The sequence below is a fragment of the Mustela lutreola genome, chromosome 6, assembly GCF_030435805.1.
Source record: "Mustela lutreola isolate mMusLut2 chromosome 6, mMusLut2.pri, whole genome shotgun sequence".
Classification (NCBI taxonomy): domain Eukaryota; kingdom Metazoa; phylum Chordata; class Mammalia; order Carnivora; family Mustelidae; genus Mustela; species Mustela lutreola.
The window spans coordinates 84,793,371-84,816,922 of NC_081295.1; the positions used below are offsets into that span (position 1 = coordinate 84,793,371).

The following is a 23,552-nucleotide window of genomic DNA, read 5'->3' on the forward strand; positions in this document are numbered from 1 at the left end:
TGTAAGTCCCTACTCAGAGCTTTCTCAAAGGACTGGGATACACCCACCTCTTTTGAATTCAAATGCAACCCACAGGTGACTTATTCCCTTGACTCTACTTTGTCCACAATTAGTTATTTTACTCCCCTTTGAGTGAAGATGAAGGTAAGGAGGGAGAAGTTAAAAACTTGCAGGCAGGTAACACTGAAAGTCTTCTATTTACACTTTCAAAATAATCACACCTGGGGCACCTGGCTGACTCGGTCAGTAGAGCATGAGACTCTTGATCTTTGGGTCGTGAGTTCCAGCCCTATGTTGGGTGTAGAGATTACTTTAAAAGATAAAATTAAAAAAAATCAAAACCTTAGAATAAATTCAAGGGTCTCAGGTCATACTGTGCTAGAAATAGATCTACAAAGTGAGGTCCACAAATCAGCTGCATCAGTGTCACCTGAGGGCTTATTAGAAATGCAGAATTATAGACTGTAGCCCAGACCTGCTGAATCAGGCTTTTAACATCATCACATGTACACTAAAGTATGAGAAGACTGGTCTAGGGAGACAGCAAGTCTCTACACTAAGGGCTTGCATTCAAAAATGTTCCATGCAGGCGGCTGGGTGGCTCTGTTGGTTAAGCAACAGCCTTTGGCTCAGGTCATGATCCTGGAGTCCCAGGATCAAGTCCCGCATCAAGCTCCTTGCTTGGCAGGGAGTCTGCTTCTCCCTCTGATCCTCCTTCTTCTCATACTCCCTCTTTCTCATTCTCTCCCTCTCTCAAATAAATAAAATCTTAAAAAATATATTTAAAAAAAGTGCTCCAGGGACCACTTGGGAGCCTCAAACCAGTAATTTTCACTTCCAGTCTGGCAGTTTGCTGTGAAAGTGATTTGGCTCCTACAGCTATCACCCCTTTGATGGACATCTGCTGACTAGGTGGGTGGCCTTTCTCCCTCATCATTTTAGGTACAGCTTCATTTCTCTGAAGCTAAAAGTTTTAAGAGGAAATCTTTTCCAAGATCAGAAGGTTGCTCTTCAACCAAGAGCATAGGCAAGCTTACAGAATCTTTGGTAAAGTGGACACATCCTACTAGCCATTAGAAAACATGGTTTCTATTAACTTTTTCAACAAAAAAATTTATGAACAACAGAGAACCAAAAGACAAGAACAATTTATATTTTTCATTCTCTTAGTACACGTTAAGTGCTTGTGCACTATATGCCAAGTTCTAGTCTAGGTGAGAAGGGCAGAAAAAAAAACAATAAAAGCCCTGCCTCACTGGAGCTTACATTTTAGGTGATGGAGATAGACAACAAAAATAGAGTGGTGGAGACCGTTGTTAAAGATGAGTGGTTGGGGGTGGTGGTGGTGGTGCCTGGGTGGCTCAGTCAGTTGAGTGTCCGACTCTTGTTTTCAGCTCAGGTCATGATCTCCTGGGTTGTGAGGCTCTGTGCTCAATGGGGAGTCTGCTTAAAAATTCTCTCCCTCTGCCCCTTCCTCTGCATCCCCCCCAAATAAGTAAATAAAATCTTTAAAAATTAAAAAAAAAGATGAGTGGTCATGGACAGCACCCCCCATGTGAAGACACTTAGGAATATATCTAAATGAGATAAGGGAGCAAACCATTCAGATATTTGGGGGGAGAGAATTTCAAGCATAGGAAGTGGCTAATACAAAGGCTTTGAGGTGGGAATATGCTTGGAGTATTCAGGAAGCAGGGAAAAGGCCGACAATTATGGTTGGAGCAGATGAAGCAAAAAGAGAGTGGAACCAAATCATGTAGGGTCTTTGAGAAGCTTTTATGCTGTGTGATGGAGCCATGGTACTGAGCAGAGGGATGACACAATCCGACTGACATTTTAAAAGGCTCTCTCTGGATGCTGGGTGGGGAATAGACTCTAAGGGGACAAGAGTGTAAGCAGGGAGGACTGACAGGAGGCTGCTATAAAAATGCGGTTGATTTAGATTCTGGTGATGATGGCGGTGGTGGTGAGAGAGGACCCAACAACCTCAGCTTCCTTAATAAAGACTATTTAAAAATTTACCAACAGATGACTGATGAATTTTTTTTGTTTGTTTGGAAAAGAATCTGTCTTAGATGTAGAAAACAAAGAGCAGATTAAACAATGCTAACAGCATCCCCTGGGAATCCACGTTATTTAAGATTTCACAAATGATTAGGAAAAAGGAATACTTTGAGACATTCCTAGGTACACAAATTATACTCTGCTTTCCATATCCTGAAATGTCAAGTCAATGGGGAGCATCTTCTGGAGCATTTCTAAAGCGATGTGAGTAGGCTGGAAAGTGGCGGGTGACTTGCCACATGGACAAGTGTGAGGCAGCTCACATAGGGGGAGACAATTCCGATGATTCCTTAAAGATAATGTACTCTGAACTGCCTGTCAGTTGCCACCAAAGAAAGGGATCTAGAAGTTTCTGTACACTATTTCTTTGAGATGTCAGCTCTTGTAAAGCCCAAAATGCCAGCAACAGTTCTGGCTGTTCAGATTAAAGATAAAACATCGGCTTCAACAAAAACCTCAGGAAACTTCTGGAGCTCAGGGAACAGTGCTGGTCACTACATTCTAAGAAAAAGAAGAGGCAAAGAAAGGCAGATGAAATGATTAAAAGGCTAGAGGGGCTTTTGTTTGGTGGATTAGATGCCCATAAAAGTGACTATCAGAGAGGATGAAAGTCTCTGGAAGCTTTCCACATTAATAGAAAGCGAAAACAGCCCCTTTCACACAATATCATGGTTGTAAAATTAGGGCACAAAAGAAGTTTGAAATGGGGGTAATGTCTATATAGAAAAAGGCCATTGGAGGGCATATGTTCTCTTTCAGACAGGGGGTCGTTAGATGTTCTTCAATAAGTGGAAGGGCCTCTTGCAGCAGTAAATGAAAGCGGGGGATGGAGGACAGCAGCCCACCTCAGCAGTTCCTTCCCATCACCATCACTGTGGTATACAACCACAGAAACTCAAAAAGAGCAAAAAACACCAACAAAACATTCAAAGGATTCAAAATGCTATATTAAATCTCATTCTGAGTCAAAACTAAATTGAAAATAAATTCAAGGGTCATAGATTAAAAAGGGACATTGAAGATGTTTGAGGATGTATCTTCAATCTCTGTGACTGGAGCCTTGGAGATACACTATGTCCTCGCAAGAAAGGTTGACTTGGTAGTCTGATTCGGATGGACAAAATAAGAACATACCTTAACACTGTCAGTATCTGGTTCTCATAGTCAGAAAGTGGCAGTTAATGGTGAAACAGGGATTACATCATTTGAATTTTGCCCACGGCACATAAATCCTTTAATGTGATCAGTTACCAGAGGTGTGGGAGACCCTTACGAACCAACCGTTACTCACGTGTTGAACAGTTAGCAACCCCGGTCTACTGGATCCGTATTGATCTTCCTTCATAGATTAAAAAAAAAAAAAATCGGACCCCAAACGGAACGGGAAAGTGTGGGGAGGATAATAATCAGATTGTCGTTGACTGAGCTCTTAAAGATGGCCTGCAACCAACACATGGGTCCTTCTTTTTAGGTGAAAGATTGATGTACATAAATACATATACTGTCTCTTCCCAAAAAGTATTAGGCTCAGGAACCTCATCTCCTCCGCCCCCAACACACACGCACACAAACCAAACAGTACCCTTTCTTCCTTCCCATAGGTCCCTTTCTTTACCTGCTTCTTCCACTCCTGGGGTTAGGGAACTTTCAGTCCCGCCTCCCTGCTTGCACAAGCTCCGCCTTCCCGGTCCACCTGTGTGCCCAGTCCCTGACGTCACCGTTAGGCTTCAGCGGCCTGCAGGATTCCGGCTTTCTATTCGTCCGTCTGACCACGGCCGGCGCAACTCACCAATGGCAGCGGCTCTGGGTGGGAGGGTGCCCACATCCAAGATGGCGCCCCCAGGAGCTGGGAGCGGGTGACCGGCGGCGGGGAAGCGGCCTGGGTTGGCCCTCCGATTGCGGGGTCCTGGGGGCATCTCGCCGGGTACCCCCCTGGCCCGCCTACAAGGCCTTCCCCGGCCAGAGCAATGGCCGCCGAGAACAGCAAGCAGTTTTGGAAGAGGAGCGCCAAGCTGCCGGGGAGGTAAGCCCAGGACGCCGAAAGGAAGAGGAGATTGGACCAAATCCTTCCAGATCCTAAGCCTTAAATCCCGCGGCCCTGGGGCGTCAGCAACCCCGAAAGGCTGGTTTGGGGAACCTGGACTGGGGGAGCTGGGACTGCCTGGTGGCGGCGGGTCAGCTGTCGGGCAAAGGAGCGGGCAGCGAGCTTTGGGAATGACTGGGTGTGGGAGCAGACCAGGGTCTGGGGGCGGAGGGCGCTGGAGCCGCTGCCCTTAGCTGGGAGGTGGCCAGAGTCCGGGCGTAAGGGACACTGGAGTTGGGTGAGTAGCCAGTGTCGGTCCTGGGTTTGGAGGGTCATCGCCAAAGCTGCCTCTCACTTTAAATAGAACTCCTTCTTGGGGGTCTCCACCACGCACAGGTGGTTGTTTGCATAAGGATGGCCCCTTCCATTGCTCCCCCAGATCAGTACGTGCAAATCTTTATCTTGGACTCCCAAAAGGTTCTGGTGGGAGCTTGGAATCCTATCCAGGGTGACAGGAAAAGTGAGGAAAATTCTCAAGCTCGACCTTACTTTATCTTGAGTTGACCACTTCCCATTAGGAATTACTACAGAGTGACTCAAAAATCGAGGTTCTTTCTTTAGCATTTTTCTGTGGATTTGCTCAACCCCAAGTGACCTCCTACCCCCCTGCGTTGTCAAGCTCATCTTGTGCAAATGCACGAAATTCTTTATTCTTCAGTTGTTTAGTTGGAGAGCAGACCTTCTAAGCTACTCACCCCCCTTTACCCTTTTGATGTATGTTGAGAGCTTAGCATTTGTACATCCTTCAGTCCGCTCTTGGTTTATAGTTTCAGTTTATTTTGGCCAGAGCCCTGAGTATAAGGAATGTGTATTTTATTCGTGAATTTAAGATTTCTACTAGCCATAGGCTACTTGGTGATGAAATTCACGTTTGCTTGTGCCCCACTTGCTACCTTTCCTAATTGATTCAGGTCTTTTCCCTCAGGGATAATCCTTTGAATGTGTGTGTGTGTGTGTGTGTGTGTGTGTGTGTGGTTTTGTTTTGTTTTGTTTTGTTTTTAGTAGCAAGACAGAAATTAAGGTCAGTGGTGGCTATATAGCAGTCTTATTTTACTTAGGATTCTATTAGACATATGGAGATTGGGAATCAGCTTTTAGTAATACAGTATTAAAATAATGCAAGGGAATGCAGGAATAGCTTCAGATTAAAGTGCTATGGAATGACAGTGTTAATATTAATGCTGAAGACTTCTATGTTTTTAGATAGGCACCACTTCCTGCCAACTGATTCCTTTTCCTTCCTGGTCTAGTGAGCTCTCTCTCCAGTCTCACAACTGCTGTTCTCTGGGGCTTTCCATTGTGAGATCATTAAATTTTGACATCCTAAGGTTGTAATCAGAATAAGAGGGAAAACTGTTAAATCAGGAAGCAGCATTTGAAATGCGAGACATGGCATGGTCTTTTGTGCCTGCTGACTGCTGGTTGTTATTAACAGTATTTTGTTTTCTATATTTCCTGTTTTGGACTATAGGAAGAGCCCGCTTTTTTCAGAGTATCACTTTTGTGAGATAGGAAGAGGAATCTTTTTAGTTTCTTGAAGTTTCTGGCTTCCTTTTTCATTTTGAAGAGGAATATTGAGGAATAGAGGAGAAAACATTTGAGTTCAGAAGGACTTGAGTTATTACTTGGATTGTCATACTTACGTGATCAATGACAAATGACTTACTCAATTTCTCAGGGCCTCAGTTTCCTTTTCTATAAAATGAGACTAAAAATACCTTCCTCAGGGTCACTGTGAGGACCAAATTAAACATCTTATTTGTAAAGAACCCAGGACAGTGTTTATTTAGCACATTATAGTTGCTTGATAAATACTAGTTATGAGAATTCCTGTTGTTATTAGAGCAAGTAAACATTTAAAAGAATGTTTCTCAAGTCCTTACTGGGGCACTATTTATTTATGTTCCTTGTTTATCTTGAGGCACTAAAATGTTGCCACAATTCATAACAGTCTTTAGTACCTTGCTGGTTGAAGAGAACTATTGTTTAGTTCTGTGCTTTTAGTGGGGAGCCCTAGCAGCTGCTGGGTATGGGAGAAAAAGTTTTTTTTAGATAGAAAGTGCTTTGATTTAAGGAAAAGATTAGGGCATTTTCTCAAGGATAGAACTTTGGCATTTACATTCTTTCAGTGTTGGTGAAGAAAAACTTTCTCCTGGGTGGGGAAATGACATACATGGCTGTTTCTGGGTCCATGGCAACCTAGAAGTGAAACTAGTTTTCTCTACAGATTGAAAGGTAAAAATTCAAAGTGATGGAAGTTACTTTCAGTTTCTTTGGTTGTGATCTAGCAACCTTAATGACAACAGGTAGGCATTCTATTTAGTAAGCCTAAACTTAAAATGAATTAAGCCTCCTTTTAAAAAATAACAGCTTTATTGAGATATAATTCACATGGCTATAAAAATGCACCCTTTCAAAGTGTACAATTCAGGGGTATTTTATATTTTCATTTAAAGTATAGATAGTTCCAGACAACCATCACCACCAATTTCAGTTCATTTTCAAAGTGTACAAAGTGTACAATTCAGGGGTATTTTGTATTTTCATTTAAAGTATAGATAGTTCCAGACAACCATCACCACCAATTTCAGTTCATTTTCATCACCCCAGAAAGAAACCTTGTGTCCATATCCTCACCTCAGCCCCTGGCAACTAATCCTTCTGTATGTATAGATTTACCTATTCTGGACATTTGATATAAATGGAATAATGTGAAAAGAGGCCTTTCATGATTGGCTTCTTTTATGAAGCATAATGTTTTCAAGGCTCACCTGTGTTGCAGCATGCATCAATATTTTGTTCCTTTTTATGTCTAAATAATATTCCATTGTGCAACTATACGTCACTTTGTTTATCCACTCATCAGTTGATGACATTTGGGTTGTTTCCACTTTTTGGCTATTGTGAACAATGTTATGAGACTCATGTGCAGATTTTTGTTGGATGTGTGTTTTCTATTCTTTTGAGTTAACGTAGGAGTGGAATTGCTGGGTTATTTGGTAACCTGATGGAATTTCGCATCTTTTAAAGTTCTCTCAGTTATTCATGGGAACCTTATGTGCTTATTTATTACAGTAAGTGGTTCTTGTGTAGATGCTTAGAAAGATAGGGGACACTATATACTATGTGGTTAAGCATGCTGGCTCTGGAAACTCACAACTAATAGATAAAAAAGTTCTGGGGATCTCATGCACGACATAGTGATTATACTTAACAGCACTGTATTATAAACATCAAAGTTGCTAAGAGACTGGGTCTTAATTGTTCTCACCACAAAAAAGGAATGATAATTATGTGACTTGACAGAGGCGTTAGCTAATGCTAAGATGGTAAACTTTAAAGTTACACAATGTTATTTGTCAGTTATATATCCAAAAAAAAAAAAAAGCAGACTCTGGAACCTGACTCCCTGGGTTCAAATCCCAGTTCTGCTACTTTCTAGCTGTGTGACCCAGGAGGGCAAGTTTTGTAACCTCTCTGTGCCTTGCTCCATCTCCTTATCTGTGAAATGGGCGCAGAGTACCTACCCCATAAGGCTGTTAGGAGGGTTAATGAGATAATGCGTAGAAAGTGCATACAAGGTGCTCAATAATAGTAGCTCTCATGAAAGCAATAGTTGTGATTGTTGTAGTTCCCGTTTCGTTTCTCCCCCTTGCTTTAGTTTCTGAAACTGGAATTCAAACACTTTGATCAGTGGTGTGTCTGGGGTTTCCAGTAGTCTTGGGTTAAAAAAAAAACAACAACAACAACAGAAAAACAAAGTACCACCTAAATGTTCATGAGGCAGAGGGTTAACAGAGGCACAGAGAAGCCTCATGCAGGGCAGCTGTGGCTATCAGGTGATCATTATGGACAAGGAGTATGACTGCGAGCCGTCATCCTCAAACTTCAGTGAGTTACTTGGAGGGCTTGTTGAAACGCAGATTGCCAGCCCCATATCCAGAGTTTCTGACTCAGTAGGTCTGGGGTGGGACCTGAGGCTTTGAGCTTCTAAGGAGTTCCCAGATGATAGTGCTGCGGCTAACCTGGGGGCAGCACTTTGAGAACCAATGGGATAGGAGCCCTGAATTAAATGGAAAGAAAGCTGAGTTCCTGTGTTGGAAGCTCTTGCCATACGGATCTCGAATAATGCATGCATCTCTGCTTGACTGTCTGATAGGCATCTCACACTTAACATATCCACACAGAACTCTTGATTTCCACATCTGCCCTCTCCTGCAAAGCCGTTCATTTGGTCTCACTTAGTGGTCCCACGGATCACTAGATTCCTCGGACCAAAAATCCTAACATTTGGCTCTTTTCTTTCCCTTCCTGCCACACCTAGTTCGAAAGCAAATCCTGTTGGCTGCTCATACTAGGCCCTGAATCTGAGTCGTTCTCACCACTTGTACCTCGACTGCATGGATCAAACTGAGTCCTCTCTTGCCTGGATTGCTGCTGAAGCCTCCTGCTTCTCTTCTTGGCCCTCTGCAGACCTCTCTTTCATTTGTAATTAGAATGAACTCCAAACTCTCAAGTCTTCTAGGCACTTCGTGTTGGAAAGAGAGGCCAAGTTAAAGACTTTGATATTTATCCTAAGAGCAGTAGGTTGCCATTAGAAGGTTGGTGGGGGCTGTGACACGATCACATTCCCCTTTATAAAAATATTCTGGCTGCCCTGGGATGCCTAGGTTGCTCAGTCAGTTAAGTGGCTGTCTTTGGCTCATGATCCCAGAGTCTCTGGGATTGAGCCCAACGTGGGGCTCTCTGCTCAGCTGGGAATGGGCTTCTGCCTCTGCCTTACTTTCCCCACCTCCCCCCCCTTTCTCTCTCGCTTACTCTCTCAAATAAATCAGTGAAATCTACAAAAATATAAAGTTACTAGTTTCAACTCACATCAGTGGATATTTCTCTTCGCTTTTTCACTCACAGCAGGCATGAGTGGTAGGTAGGAGTAGATGGTATGGAGGCCCTGAAGGTGGGCTTTTCTATCTTGTGCTTCGGGAAGTAAGGAGTTGCTGGCCCCGTGAACATCTCAGTGTCATGAAATTATGGAATGTTAGAATTTGACTTTAAGGCCACTGCATGTAAGGAAACTAAAGGCAGAGAGGGAAAGTGACTGGCCCCAAATCACACTGCAGACCTGTAGATTTCTTGATTCTGGGTCCAGTGCTCTTTCTACTACTTCTTCTGCCTTCCCTCAGTCTCTGCTAAGATTAGGACACCTGTTGAAGCACCTCCTCTAGTCCGGGGGTGTGGGCGTTTCCAGCGAAAAGATGTAGATAAGACCCGAAATGGGAGAGACAGATGTGAGCCAAAGCCCGGCTCATTTCCCACATTTTGATTTCCAGTACTTCTGGGAAGGGCTTCTGCATTTTTTTCTTTCTTTCTTCTTTTTTTTTTTTTTTAAAGATTTAATTTATTTGAGTGAGAGCACACGCACATGTGAATCTGTGTGCATAAGCAGGAAGGAGGGGCAAAGGGAGAGGAACAAGCAGACTCCCCACCAAGCACAGAGCCCAGCACGGGGCATCCCAAGACACTGCGATCACGACTTGAGCTGAAGGCAGATGCTCAACCGACTGACCAGCCAGGTGCCCCTGCTTAGGCTTCTCCTTCTTTTTAAGCAAAAATGTTTATTATTTTTTTTAAATTTTATTTATTTAATCTCTACACCCTACCTGGGGCTTGAACTCATGACCCCAAGATCAAGTCACACTCCTCTGAGCAAGCAGGGTGCCCCAAAAGTGTTTATTGTTAAAGTTAAGGAGCTCTCTTTAGCATTAAATGAAGTTGAGAAAAGTGTCTCATCACTTAAAATTAGGAGGCTGTAGATTTTCAACTAAAACCTCTGTCATTTGGTTATTTTCCATAACGTGCACTCATGGTTATTCTCCCAGCCTGTCTGGGCAAGCATGTTATATTACAACCTATTCTTACCTTGGAAATGTCTTACTGATAAAGTAAGTGACTAGAAGGTACTAAATTATCACCGAAAGAGGGTAGAACCCCAGCTCTGGAAGACTTCCATCAAGTGAGTGTGTGAACCCAAATCAGTTGCCAGGACGTTTGGCTTTAAATCAGATAGGTCTGTTCCTGTGTTTGCATTTGATCCTTTGTCAGCGCTAAACAAACACCTGTTGATTTTTCCAACTGTGCAAACCTGCTGTGCCAATACACCCTGTGGTGTTGGTTTTATTAAGGAGAATGTCGGAGGCTGACCAGGACTTTTGCTGTTTTGTCTCTGCTGTGGCATCTGCTGTGGCATTCGTTTCTCCTCATATGCTGTGTGCTTTTTCCAAGATGCGGGCTTTGATTCTAGTGTTGAGGTTTTGCGAGCCACTAGCCGGCCAGAGCAGAGGCCTGGGGTTTGTAGAGCTTCCGTCTTCACTCACTAACTGTTGTTAATAAGTGCCTGCTGGGGTGTGTTGCACTCTGCCAGGTGGTGAGACATGGTGTCACCACTGCTCTCTAGAAGCTGAAAACCTGCTTGGCATCGTGGCTTCCCCTGGTGAGGATGCTGGGTATCATTGACTCTCTGGTTTCTCCACTACACATATGTTACTTTGTAATCAGAAAAAAACTGGAAAGTGCCGCTGGGTGAAAACACTGTTGAGAAAAGCAAGATATGGATAGATAAGTAGTGCACAATCTCTTGTGTACATTTTAAAATGAAGCAGTATTGTATGGTGTTTATGTGTATGTGAATGTGTATAAAAGTATAAAAACAGATGGGAAGGAGTTCATACACGCTTCAGGATTGTGGTTATCTCCTGGGGAGAAACTGCAGTGAGGACTTCAGGGGTCTCCCCAATGCTTTATTTTCTTAAGAAATGTGACACATGTTAAAATTTGTTAAATCTGTTAAAATCTGTTAAATTTGTTAATAAAGTGCTTTCTACCCTTGTGTGGAGCAAATGTTTTGTTTTGTTTTGTTTAGAGGGGGCAGGGAAGGGCAGAGGGAGAGGAAGAGAGAGAATCTTAAGCAGGCTCCATGCCCAGGACAGAGCCCAAGGCAGGGCTTGATCTCACAACCTTGAGATCATGACGTAAGCCAAAATCAAGAGTCAGATGCTTAGGAGTGCGTGGGTGGCTCAGTTTTTCGAGCATCTGCCTTTGGCTCAGGTATTGATCCCAGGGTCCTGGGGTCGAGCCCCCCACCCTCACCCCTGGGTTGGGCTCCCTGCTCAGTGGGGAGTCGGGAATCTCCCTCTCCCCCTCCGCTTGCTTGTGTACTTTCTCAAATAAATAAATTTTAGTGTATGTGCTGCCAAAGCAAGAACTGTCTCTCAAATAAATAAAATCTTAAAATCACAACAAAAAAAAGAGTCAGATGCTTAGCTGACTGAACCACCGAGGCACCCCTGGAGCAAATGTTTTTTAAATTTTGTGTTGGAGAGACCAGTTAGCCAGTCATGAAATTAAGTAATATTTAAAGGAGTATTTAGGGATACCTGGGTGGCTCAGTCAGTTAAGTGATTCTTGATCTCAGCTCAGGTCTTGATCTCAGGGTCGTGAGTTCAAGCTCGGCATTGGGCTCCATCCTGCGTGTGGAGTCTACTTTAAAAAAGAAATCGCAGTTATGATTACTAGTCAAAATAAGTCATGTGTATAGTGTGGTACTGTTTCTATAAAGTTTTAAAAAATATTTTATTTGTTAGATAGCGTTAGATAGCGATAGATAGCGAGAGCCTAAGCTGGGATAAGGGTGGGGGGCAGGGAGAGGGAGAAGCAGACTCCCTGCTGATTAGGGAACCCAACTTGGGGCTCAATCCAGGACCCTGGGATCATGGACTGAGCTGAACGCACACGCTTAACCAACTGAGCCACCCAGGCGCCCCTGTATAAAGTTTTAAAAACCTGGAAAACAATATATTGTTTAGGGATACAAACATGGAAAATAATGTAAAAACAAAGATGAGGGTGAGGAATGGCAGATGCAATAAAGTGGTTTCTGAGGGCAGGCGGGAGGGGTGTGTAGCATTTGAACTCATAATGTCTCATTTCTTATGTATGTATGAGTTGAACACCAACCTGGGTGTGTCTTATGTTATGATCTAAATTGAGTTTATTTTTAAAAAATTATTTACTTATTAAAAGCGGTATAAGCCCGGGGCACCTGGGTGGCTCAGTGGGTTAAAGCCTCTGCTTGTAGCTTCGGTCATGGTCCCAGGGTCCTGGGATTGAGCCCGCATTGGGCTCTCCGCGCAGTGGGGAGCCTGCTTCCTCTTCTCTCTCTGCCTGCCTCTCAGCCTACTTGTGATCTCTGTCAAATACATAAATAAATCTTAAAAAAAAAAAAAGGCAGTATAAGCCCTGATTTATATGTATTTTAGGGAATCAGAGAAGGCATGGGTGAGTGAGTGCTAGGGGCTAGTGTCAGGGAAGATCTCATGGTTGAGGGGTGTAGATCTGGAAGGGGCTGTTTCAGATTGGATACGATACTGAAATGGGAGAAGAGCCTGATTTAGTAGCTAAGATACGTTTGGAAGGCAGAGTGGAGACCAGCCTGCTCTCGAGTGTGGTTTGGGAGGAGTAGCAACGGTTCAGACTGACAGGTGAATTATAAATTCCAGGAAATTGACCACCTTCATCACCAGGCTTTTAGTCTGTCTTCATTTCATCTTTGTGATCATCTTGGTTTCTCTTCTAATGTCTTTCCTCTCCTTTTTGAGATTCAGTAAACTGATTAATTAAAGTGTTCTAGGTATAGATACATCATGGTTTAGTTTGAGAGTAGGTTAAATTCAGCTTGGGCTCTGATACCTTTGCTGAGGAAGTCCATCACTTATCTTGGCATTTCTGGCTGTGCAGCACGTTGGGGTTGACATATCTAAGAAACAGTCTACTGTGATTTTAAGATCCCCTTCCTGGATAGTAATTAATGGCCTTTGGCCTGTAAGCCTGCACAATTAGGATTGCCTTTTTTCTGCATGGATTACTCGCAGGTGGTAATACCCTTTTTAAAAAGAGAATCTAAGGACCCTCTCTTTTTTTTCTGCCCATTCACCTAACCAGCCTGTTGAAACCTTCCTGCAGAGTTTATCCTCTGATCTTTATATTTTGCTACAAAGAGGCTTGTAAACTTGGAGAGCTCAAGTGTTGTGATCCTAAGAGTATTTGCAAACATTAAAATGCAAATCAGTGACCCTTGTAAAAAAGTTTTTACTTTCATTCCAGTTAGTTAACATAGTGTTATATTAGTTTCAGGTGTACAATATAGTCATTCAACACTTCCACACATCAGCTGGCGTGCATCACATCAATGCATGCCTTAATCCCCATCATTTATTTAACTCATCACCCCCCACCCCGTAACCATCAGTTCTCTATAATTAAGAATCTGTTTTTTTGGTTTGTCTCTTTCTCTTTACCCCTCTTTTTTCATTTGATTTTTAAATTCCACATATGAGTGAAGTCATACGGTGTTTTCCTCTCTCAGACTGACTTAATTTGCTCAGCATTATACTGTCTGGCTCCATCCATGTTGTTGCCAATGGCAAGATTTCATTCTTTTTTATGGCTAAGTAATAATCCATGGTATATATGTACCACATCATCTTTATCCATTCATCAACTGATGGTACTTGGGTTGCTTCCATGTCTTGTCTATTATAAATAATGCTGCTGTAAAGGTAGAGGTGCATGTATCCTTTCGAATCAGTGTTTTTGTATTCTTTGGGTAAGTACCCAGTGGTACCATTGCTGAATCATTGGGTAGTTCTATTTTTAACTTTTTTTTACAAAAGTTTTTATTTATTGTTTTTAGTAATCTCTACGCCCAATATGGAGCTTGAACTCACGACCCCAAAATCAAGAGTCTCATGCTCTTCCTACTGAGCTAGCCAGGTGCCCCTGTTAACTTTTTGAGGAAACTCCAAACTGTTTTCCAGTGGTTGTGCCAGTTTGCGCCCCCAACAACAGTGCATTGGTGTTCTTTTCTCTATACATCCTCATCAACATCTGTTGTTTCTTGTGTTGTTGATTTTATTTCATTTGATTATTTTATGTTTTTCAAGATTTATTTACTTATTTGAGGGGGGAAGCAGAGGGAGAAGGAGAGAGAATCTCAAACAGACTTCACACTGAGCATGGAGCCTGATGCGGGCTCAGTCCCTGGACCATGGGATCACAACCTGAGCTGAAACCAAGAGTCAGACACTCAACTGACTAAGCCACCCAGGTGACCCTTGTGTTGTTGATTTTAGTCATTCTGACGGGTAAGAGGAGATATCTCATTGTAGTTTTGATTTGTATTCCCCTGATGATAAGTGATGTTGGGCATCTTTTCATGTGTCTGTTGGCCATCTGTGTGTCTTCTTTGGAGAAATGTCTGTGCCTGTCTTCTGACCATTTTTAAGTTAGATTATTTGGTTTTGGGGGGTTAAGTTTTACAAGTTTTTTTTATATATCTTAGATACCAGCCCTTTATCAGATATGTCTTTTGCAAATATCTTCTTTCATCCATACGTTGTCTTTAGTTTTTTGATTGTTTCCTTCCCTGTGCAGAAGCTTTTTATTGTGATGAAGTCCCAATAGTGTATTTTTGCTTTTGTTTCCCTTGTCTCAGGGGACATATCTAGGAAGAAGTTGCTATAGCTGATGTCAGAGTTCTGTGTTCTCTTCTAGGATTTTTATGGTTTCAGGTCTCACATTTAGGTCTTTAATCCATCTGGAATTTATTTCTGTGTATGGTATAAGAAAGTAGTCTAGTTTTTTGCACGTTGCCATCCAGTTTTCCTAACACTATCTGTTGAGGAAACTGTCCTTTTCCCATTGGGTGTTCTTTCTTGCTTTGTCAAAGATTAAGTGACCATGGAATTGTTGTGGCTTTATTTCTGGGTTTTCTGTTCCACGCATCTATGCCTTTTGGGTTTGTTTGTGTTTTCATTTTTGTTTTGTTTCAGCTTTCTTTCTGTAAGTCGGACTCTCCCATTATTCTTTGATCTCTCATTTTCTTTCTTCTTTTCCTCTGCCTACACAACTCTGTAAACTGTTTAAACATGTCAAAGTTGTATTTATTTTTTTTATCTTTGTAGTAGTGTATGTAATGGTTTGTTTGCAAATTACTGAATAACCTTTTGGAAAAGTTTGGGGAGTTAGAGATTCTTAATTGCTAAAAAGGTCATATCCATATGGTCATATGGTCATATCCATAAAGATTGTATATAAGAACATTCTCACTGGAATTTTAGTAGAAATAAAAATGAAAATGATTGAATTGGCTGCATTTTTACTTAACAGCAACTTTAGGATCACATCTGTTATGTCAAACAAAGTACTTGGTAACCTTGTTCTACTTTCTAAGTGTTGGGTAAAGAGTAAATTACCAAATGGGAGGGAGGAGGAAAGCCAACATTTCTTGGACGCTGAACCAGGCAGCATTCTGATGTTTGCAAATCTATCTCATTACCTGCTACTGTTACTACCTGCCCGGAATTGGCTAAAGGGCTTTTTACCCATTGTCTCATTTAAACCTCCCAGTCCTCTTAACATCACTTAAAAAAAATTTTTTTTTTAATTTTAAACTTTTATTTATTTGACAGAGATCACAACTAGGCAGAGAGGCAGGGAGGGTGGGGGGAAGCAGGCTCCCCGCCGAGCAGAGAGCCCCATGTGGGGTTTGATCCCAGGACCCTGAGATCATGACCTGAGCTGAAGGCAGAGGCTTAACCCACTGAGCCATCCAGATGTCTCCTTAAGATCGCTTTATTTATATCTTAAAAAGGTGGTTACCTGTACATGATACTAATTCGGAAAGGCACAAAAAAGTGCTTAGTAAAAACTCATCTCTCTGCTGCTACGTCCTGTAGTCCTCCAGTTCTTCTTCCAAAACCTTGCCACTGGTGTCTTGTGTATTTGCTCAGAGATACTCTAAACCTATGTAAGTATGCAGATATGTTTTATTGTAATGATTTTCCACAAAAATGGTGATATGCTATGCATACAGCTCTGCATCTTTTTTTTTTTAAAGACTTTATTTATTTATTTGACAGACAGAGATCACAAGTAGGCAGAGAGGCAGGCAGAGAGAGAGGGGGAAGCAGGCTCCCCGCTGAGCGGAGAACCCAATGCGTGGCTCGATCCCAGGACCCCGGGATCATGACCCAAGCCGAGTGTAGAGGCTTAACCCACTGAGCCACCCAGGTGCCCCACACTCTGCATCTTTTATTAGTGTTTTAGAGTTTGTTTCATGTCAGTGGGTATAGAACAGGCCTCATCCTTTAACAGATACACCATAATTAACCAGTCCCCTCTTAGTAACAATCCTTTTTCTTTTAATAGGCAAGTTTGGCCCTTTTCGATTTACTGGGATGACTGATACATTTTATTGTAATTCTGTTTTTAATATTTTCTTTAAAAGAAAAATCTTGGGGCACCTGGATGGCTCAGTTGATTAAGCGTCTGCCTTTGGCTTAGGTCATGATCCCAGGGTCCTGGGATCGAGCCCCACATTGGGCTCTCTGCTCAGTGCAGAGCCTGCTTTTCCCTTTCCCTCTGCCTGCTGTTCTGCCTACTTATGTTCTCTCTATCTCTCTGTCAAATAAATAGATAAAATCTTTTAAAAAAATGAATGAATGAATGAATGAAAAATTTTTACCGTGGAGACTGTACTTGCTTTGGGAGGTGGGGTTGCATGTGTCTATACTGATAATTGGGGAAATTTGTTTTTATTCTAGTGATTGCATCGGTAAGTATAATTTTATACCATATTTCTTGAGACATCTATTGACTGCTTACCATGATCAATGATGAAATTAGTATATTTCCTGCCCTTTCCTCCCCCTGCTTTTAGTTGATTATATTATTTCTCTTAGTTTTGTCTTCTATCCTAAAACACACTTATGCTTCTATTACTTGAGCATTCAGCTTTTTAAAAATTTTTTTAATTTAAATTCAGTTTAATTAACATGTAGTGTATTATTAGCTTCAGAGGTGGAATTCGGTGATTCGTCCTTTGCATATGACATCCAGTGCTCATTACCTCATGTGCCCTCCCTCATGCCCATCACCCCGGCGCCCTATCCCCCAACTCACCTCTCTTGAGCTATCAGCTTTAAGTAGCTTTTGAGCTTTGTCAGTGAAAGCTGAGGAAATCAACATACTTACTCATTCTGTCCTATGTCTCATTTTCACCGTTGCCAATTACATTGTTTTTACATTCTCTTCTCTAACCATAAAGCCTCAAATTTAAGAGTTAGTTGTCAGACAAAATCTGCTCAATGCTCTGCACCAGTCCTTTTATTGTAGTTTCTCCATTTAGCTCATTGTTCATTGAAGTTTTTCTTCTAGCAGTTTCTTCAGGAAGGAGTCAAGGAAATCCTTCTTCCTGAGTTCTTACGCGTTGCAACATATTTTTCTGTCACCTTTGTATTTGAGCAACAGTTTGGCTGGATATGGATATTGTATTCTCTAGTCACTCTTTTTTTAATTATTATTACTGTGACCTATCACGTGGAACAACCATGCAGTATGTAACTTGATGAATAATCACAGAGGGGGCACCCCAGAAGCACACTTGTGTCTGTTCTCAATCACATGTCTCTCCTTCCCTCCAAAATAACCACATCCTTTTATGTTCATTGTTTCTTGCTTTATGATGTTACTACTATGGGTGCATCCCTAGATGACAGAAATCCTTTTGCCTGTTTTTGAAGTGTATATAAGTAGAATCATACAGTATTCACTTTTGTACTATTTGCTTGTTTTGCTCAACATGACATTTGGAAGATTCATGCGCATTACGATTTGCAGCCCGACTTCGTATGTTTATGCTGCTGTATAATATTTGATGATACGAACATATTACGGTTTATTTTCTCTTGGACACTTGGGTTATTTCTCGCTTTATGACAAAAGGAACTCTGATGCTATAAATAGTTTTATATATGCCTCCTGACACACACATGTAGGTATTTCTCTTAAGATACAGATTTGAGGGCAGCCCTCTCAGCCTCCCTCCCTCTTCGGGAGCCTTGCACTATCACTTTACCATCGTTCAATAAACCTTGTTTTGCTGCCCACCAAAAAAAAGGTATAGATTTGAGAATGAAAATACTGGGCCTCAGGGCATGCATATTTCATTCTTCCTGGATATGGCCACACTGTTTTTGGAAGTGAATTATATCACCTAATACCCCTACCAGCCATGAGTGAGAGTCACTTGGGTCACCCTTCCCTTGGTATCTTGTGTTGCTTCACTGTCTTTTAGTCCAAGTGAGCCTTTGGGGTAGGTGATGCTCCCATGTCACAGATGAGAAAACAGGGTCAAGGTGGTCATGTAATTTCGTGCCAGTTTACAGAGGTGGTGGGCGCCGGAGCTGGCATTCAAACTATGCTCTCCCTAGCTCCAAAGCCTGTTACCTTTCCATGCTGCCTTCTTTACAGATAGAACTTCCAGTGGTCAGGTGTGTAAGGCGCTGAGGCCCCAGTGGAAGATGAACATTCTCCGGAGAGTTGATTGATCGATTGATTTTTTTTTTTAAAGTTTATTTAGGTAAGCAATCTGTGCATCCAATGTGGGGGTCAAATTCACGACCCTGAGATCAAGAGTCGCATGTTTTACTGATGAGCCAGCCAGGTGCACCCTGAGACTTTTTTTTTTTTTTTTTGTAAAGTTTGCTATCCTTTGGCGTGGATATGGTTGTCTTGAGGTAACCTGTTTCTCAAAGTCCCTTCCAATTTTGTGACGCAGATGGTATTTACCCAACATGTTTAGCTTCCTGACAACTTGTTGCTTTCTTTTTTCTTGCTTTTAGCATCCAGCCCGTGTATGGAGCACAGCACCCACCTCTGGATCCTCGGCTCACCAAAAAGTAAGTCAAGATATTTTTCCATTCAGGCATATACTTTTTTTTTTTTTAAGATTTTATTTATTTATCAGAGAGAGAGGGAGAGAGAGCGAGCACAGGCAGACAGAATGGCAGGCAGAGGCTGAGGGAGAAGCAGGCTCCCTGCTGAGCAAGGAGCCCGATGTGGGACTCGATTCCAGGATGCTGGGATCATGACCTGAGCCAAAGGCAGCTGCTCAACCAACTGAGCCACCCAGGCGTCCCCAGGCATATACTTCTTTTAAAACTCCTGAAGCTTCCCCTGTTTTTTCGCAATGACAGCTTCTGCTTTGATCTTTTCTAGCTTCTGCCCTGCTCTGTTTTGGATCAGAAGATAAGCAATCTTCTTATCTCTAAGCAGTCTATTACTAAGTGGGAAACTAATTCACATCAGAGATTTTGTTTTCCTACATCGGAAGCGGGTGTATAGAGGGTTTGGTGTTGGACTCTGTTGTAGTGGAAGGATCTTTATTGATTAAATATGGTCCCCAAATTGGACGATTGATGACCTTCTTCTGGTTTCTGGGGTTCATTGCTTCTGAATATGTGTAGGTCTGCCACCTGTTCCTTACATTTTATGAGAACGAGGGCAAACAGAATATAACTGGAAGGCTGGCATTCTTCAGGTCCTCTTTTTCTCTGACACCCTCAAAGAAACCCAGCCATACAGTAGAGTTAAAAGCTCCCGGGGGGTTATTTCTCTAGTAAAATTCTAATGGATTATTTTCTTTTCTTTTTTTTTTTTTTTTAAAGATTTTATTTATTTATTTGACAGAGAGAAATTACAAGTACACTGAGAGGCAGGCAGAGAGAGAGAGAAGGAAGCAGGCTCCCTGCTGAGCAGAGAGCCCGATGCGGGACTCGATCCCAGGACCCTGAGATCATGACCCGAGCCGAAGGCAGCGGCTCAACCCACTGAGCCACCCAGGCGCCCCTAATGGATTATTTTCAAACACAGTAGAAATGCTGGTTAAATCCCAAGATGTGTGGCTGTGTATTCCTACCCCCAATTATCACTTTATCACTCCTTTCTCTCATGGGCTGTCATTCAGCCACAGTGAATTTAAATGAGGGGATGGGTCATCTTCTCAGATTTTCTAAAAATTTTGGGTTCTATCTCTGAGTATGCTAATCTTAGAGACTTATTTCTGGGAAAGCTTAGTTTTTAACAAAAGCTGGGTGATTTGAGAGGTATAGGAGACCTAGGTTTTCATCCTTCTGGGGACTGTGTAATAGTACCTACCCTTTTTCCCTTCACAGTCAAGGAAGGAGGAAATATTATATTAAAATACTTTGGGGGCACCTGATTGGCTCAGTGGGTTAAGCATCTGCCTTCGGCTCAGGTCATGGTCTTAGGGTCCTGGGATTGAGCCCCGCAATAGGCTCTCTGCTCAGTGTGGAGCCTGCTTCCCCCTCTGTCTCTCTGCCTGCCTCTCTGTCTACTTGTGATCTCTCTCTCTGTCAAATGAATAAAAATAAATAAAATAAAATACTTTGAATACCCACAAAAATACTGTGTCAGATGTACATTATCAGTATTTTAATATTTTAAAAAGTAACTTAGCAGAATATGTGGTGAACTTTCTGTAATTCTGTCAACTCTTTTTAGAATTTTTTAATTTTTAAAAATTAAAAATTAAAAAAAATTTTAAATAAAAATATTTATTTATTTATTTATTTATTTGACAGAGATCACAAGTAGGCATAGAGACAGGCAGAAAGAGAGAGAGGGAAGCAGGCTCCCTGCTGAGCAGAGAGCCTGATTCGGGGCTAGATCCCAGGACCCTGAGATCATGACCTGAACCGAAGGCAGAGGCTTAACCCACTGAGCCACCTAGGCACCCCCCAAACTCATTCTTTTTGCAAATTTAGCCAGTGTGTGGAAGGTACAGTCCTCTGAATTACTGTGGAAGTGTGACTGCTGTTATTTTCTGTAATGCACAGTTTTTATACCAGAAACCACTAGACTGTAAACTCTTTGAGGTCAGGGACTTTGTTTTATTCACCATTCTGCCGTTAGTACCTAGAACAGCATGTGGCACTTAGTAGGCACTGAGTAAACATTTCTGGAATGAAGGAGTGAAATCACTGCATTTACTTAGTCCATGGACTTTACTTCAGTGCCTCTAGTTCATACCTTGCTATTCTTGGGGGCGGGGTAGGGGAGCATGTTTTCTGTGACATTCCCATTAAGTAGAATGGATCCTGTTTCTTGGTTTTACCAGTAATAGACTATCTAGTCTGTTGGCCAAAGAAGCAGGCATGACTCAACAGTCTCCCTGCCCCTGCTGTTTCTTGCTCAAGAACCATAATTTTATTCAGCTATTGAGAAACATACATAGAGTAGGTATCCATATTATTTGAAGCCTTCAGTAATAATTTCTTGGTAATCCCAGTGACTGGCCTACTGTGGGCTCATCTCATTGGTTCTGGAAGTGAGATATAAAAGAAAGTCTCCTGAAGGAAGGTACTGGAAGGATTTTCTTGTTTGACCAGAGGGATCATTTTGTGAAGAGAGCCTCTTCTTGTCTCCACGCATGTTTCCTGCTTTCCAGTGTGGTAATGGGAAAATGAGATGCTGAAAGCTTCAGCAGCTACCTTGTAACCTGAGGGACTGCCAAGAGACCCGCAGAGACACCTGCCCGAGTGTCCTGACATCACGGTCTTGACAATTTCAGCATCGTAGTTGAGTGTTCTGTTCCTTGTAGCCAGTTCTGTTCATGTCCAGGATTTGTTGATCGGTAATAGATCAATTCCAGCATATTTTATAATGGGCTTTGATAAATACATAGCTAACCTAGAAATCAGTCTGTCCTCTCACACGTAAGACAGCAGAGTGTACTGTCCTGTTTTATGTTCGTGTCAGAGTCACCACACCGTGTGTGCATCTGTTACTGAGTGAGTTTTCCTTGATTCTCTGTTGAGGCCAGGTCTTGAGGAATTTTGCCATATCCCAGGCTACCAAGACACATTTTCTCCACTTTTGTTTTCCCACCTATTAGTTATATAAAACCACCAATGTTCTCCCTGATCATTCATCAGAGTTGCAATCAGACTTTCAATAGAAGTAATCACTTAGCTCTGTGATTTGGGAGGAATGTAATTGTCACTGAATAAATTGCTTCCCCTTTTCATGCACATGGAGGTCTGTTATTAGTGCTCTGAAACATGGGACAGCATCTAGGTCTGCACGGACCATTTTACAATTCCAGATTGTTACTATAAAACATTTATCGCCCTTATTTTAGTACCTTTGTTGGGACATTTTTATTACTTTCTCCACTACACGATTATCGTTCCACTTCAGACTGCCATTAATTACTGTGTGGTTAATCCCCATCACAGCGGAAGCCTTTACGCTGGCTCTTCAATCACCTAAACTGCACAAGCCGAGTACACCGTTCCTTGTCTGGATATAGTGACTTCAATTTGCCAAATTATTACCATTAGTGATCAGATTGCCTACAGTAATTTTTACAGCTCAAATAAAACTAGTCTTACTGCAGAGTGGCCCCATTGGCCACTCGATGGTATGACAAGCTTCTAAATTTATTGTTTTCTGAATTGATGCTAGAACATGATAGGTCCTAGTTCCGAGTTACAACACTAGTTCACAGGAAGCCATGCTAGTTATTGTGATGACTGGGTGGATTTGTATGTTACTGAATAACCCCCACTTGCTTCACTCCCCTTACCAGTGTCAGATGTTATTTTTCTAAATAAACTCGTATCCTGTTTCTATTAAGCAAGCAACCCTATCAGCAAAACAGTGTAGTATCCATCAGATTACAGAGTGATTGGTCCTTTGTTTCCTAACCAGTAGGACCTGCAGCCATTCTTGCTCAAAATATCCTTTGGGGCTTGTGTTCCCACTTAACAAGTTACCATTCACCAAACAACTGAAGTTTCTCTCAGATGTGCTATTTGTTACATTTTTCTGAGTTTCAGGGTCATGTGCCCTTCTTGAGTCTCATTTTCTTCACCACCTTATAGTTCCATGGTCTTGGGCAATTACGACCTCTCTGATCTTTAGTTTCCCCATCTATAAAATAGAAATAATAAGACTCATGTCAGGGTTGTTGTGAGGATTAAATGAGGTCTTTGCGAAAGTACCTTTAATTTTTAATTTTTTTTTTAAGATTTTATCTTTATATAATCTCTATACCCAACATGGCACTTAAGCTTATGTCCCTGAGATCAAGACTTGCACACTCCACTGACTGAGCCAGCCAGGTGCCTTCAAAAGTGCTTATTATTTATTTTTTTTTTTAATTTTGAAAAAGATTTTATTTATTTATTTCACAGAGATCACAAGTAGGCAGAGAGGCAGACAGAGAGAGGGGGGGAAGCAGGCTCCCCGCTGAGCAGAGAGCCTGATGCGGAGCTTGATCCCAGGACCTTGGGATCATGACCCGAGCCGAAGGCAGAGGCTTAACCCACTGAGCCACTCAGGTGCCCCTATTTTTTTTTTTTAATTTTCTTTTTTTATATTTTAAAAGATTTTATTTATTTATTTGACAGAGAGCTAGGGAGAGAGCACAATAAGCAGAGCAGCAGGCAGAGGGAGAGAGAGAATCAAGCTCTTTGCTGAACAG

The 23,552-nt window shown here is 42.0% G+C and overlaps 3 protein-coding genes across 6 annotated transcripts in view; 1 reads left to right on the forward strand and 2 right to left on the reverse strand.

Annotated features, from left to right (window-relative positions):
* The window catches only part of TMEM217 (transmembrane protein 217), a 29,896-nt gene extending 26,134 nt beyond the window's left edge, over positions 1–3,762 (reverse strand). The window contains exon 1 of the mRNA XM_059177831.1: positions 3,680–3,762. The gene's annotated coding sequence lies outside the window, so the exon portion shown is untranslated. The remainder of the gene's footprint in view (positions 1–3,679) is intronic.
* Positions 1–3,772, reverse strand: part of TMEM217B (transmembrane protein 217B) — a 37,591-nt gene extending 33,819 nt beyond the window's left edge. The window contains exon 1 of one of the 2 annotated variants that reach the window (XM_059177832.1): positions 3,680–3,772. The gene's annotated coding sequence lies outside the window, so the exon portion shown is untranslated. Of the gene's footprint in view, positions 1–3,355; positions 3,604–3,679 lie in introns of those variants that run through there. The other variant, XM_059177833.1, reaches the window with a different exon arrangement.
* Positions 3,773–3,892: 120 nt separating this feature from the next.
* The window catches only part of TBC1D22B (TBC1 domain family member 22B), a 74,705-nt gene continuing 55,045 nt past the window's right edge, over positions 3,893–23,552 (forward strand). For 2 of the 3 annotated variants that reach the window (XR_009354686.1, XM_059177829.1), the window contains exons 1-2: positions 3,895–4,087; positions 18,886–18,942. Coding sequence is in view for 2 of the 3 variants with exons in the window: in XM_059177829.1 (XP_059033812.1) it covers positions 4,032–4,087; positions 18,886–18,942 (113 nt within the window). In the remaining variant the exon portion in view is untranslated. Of the gene's footprint in view, positions 4,088–18,885; positions 18,943–23,552 lie in introns of all 3 variants that reach the window. The other variant, XM_059177830.1, reaches the window with a different exon arrangement.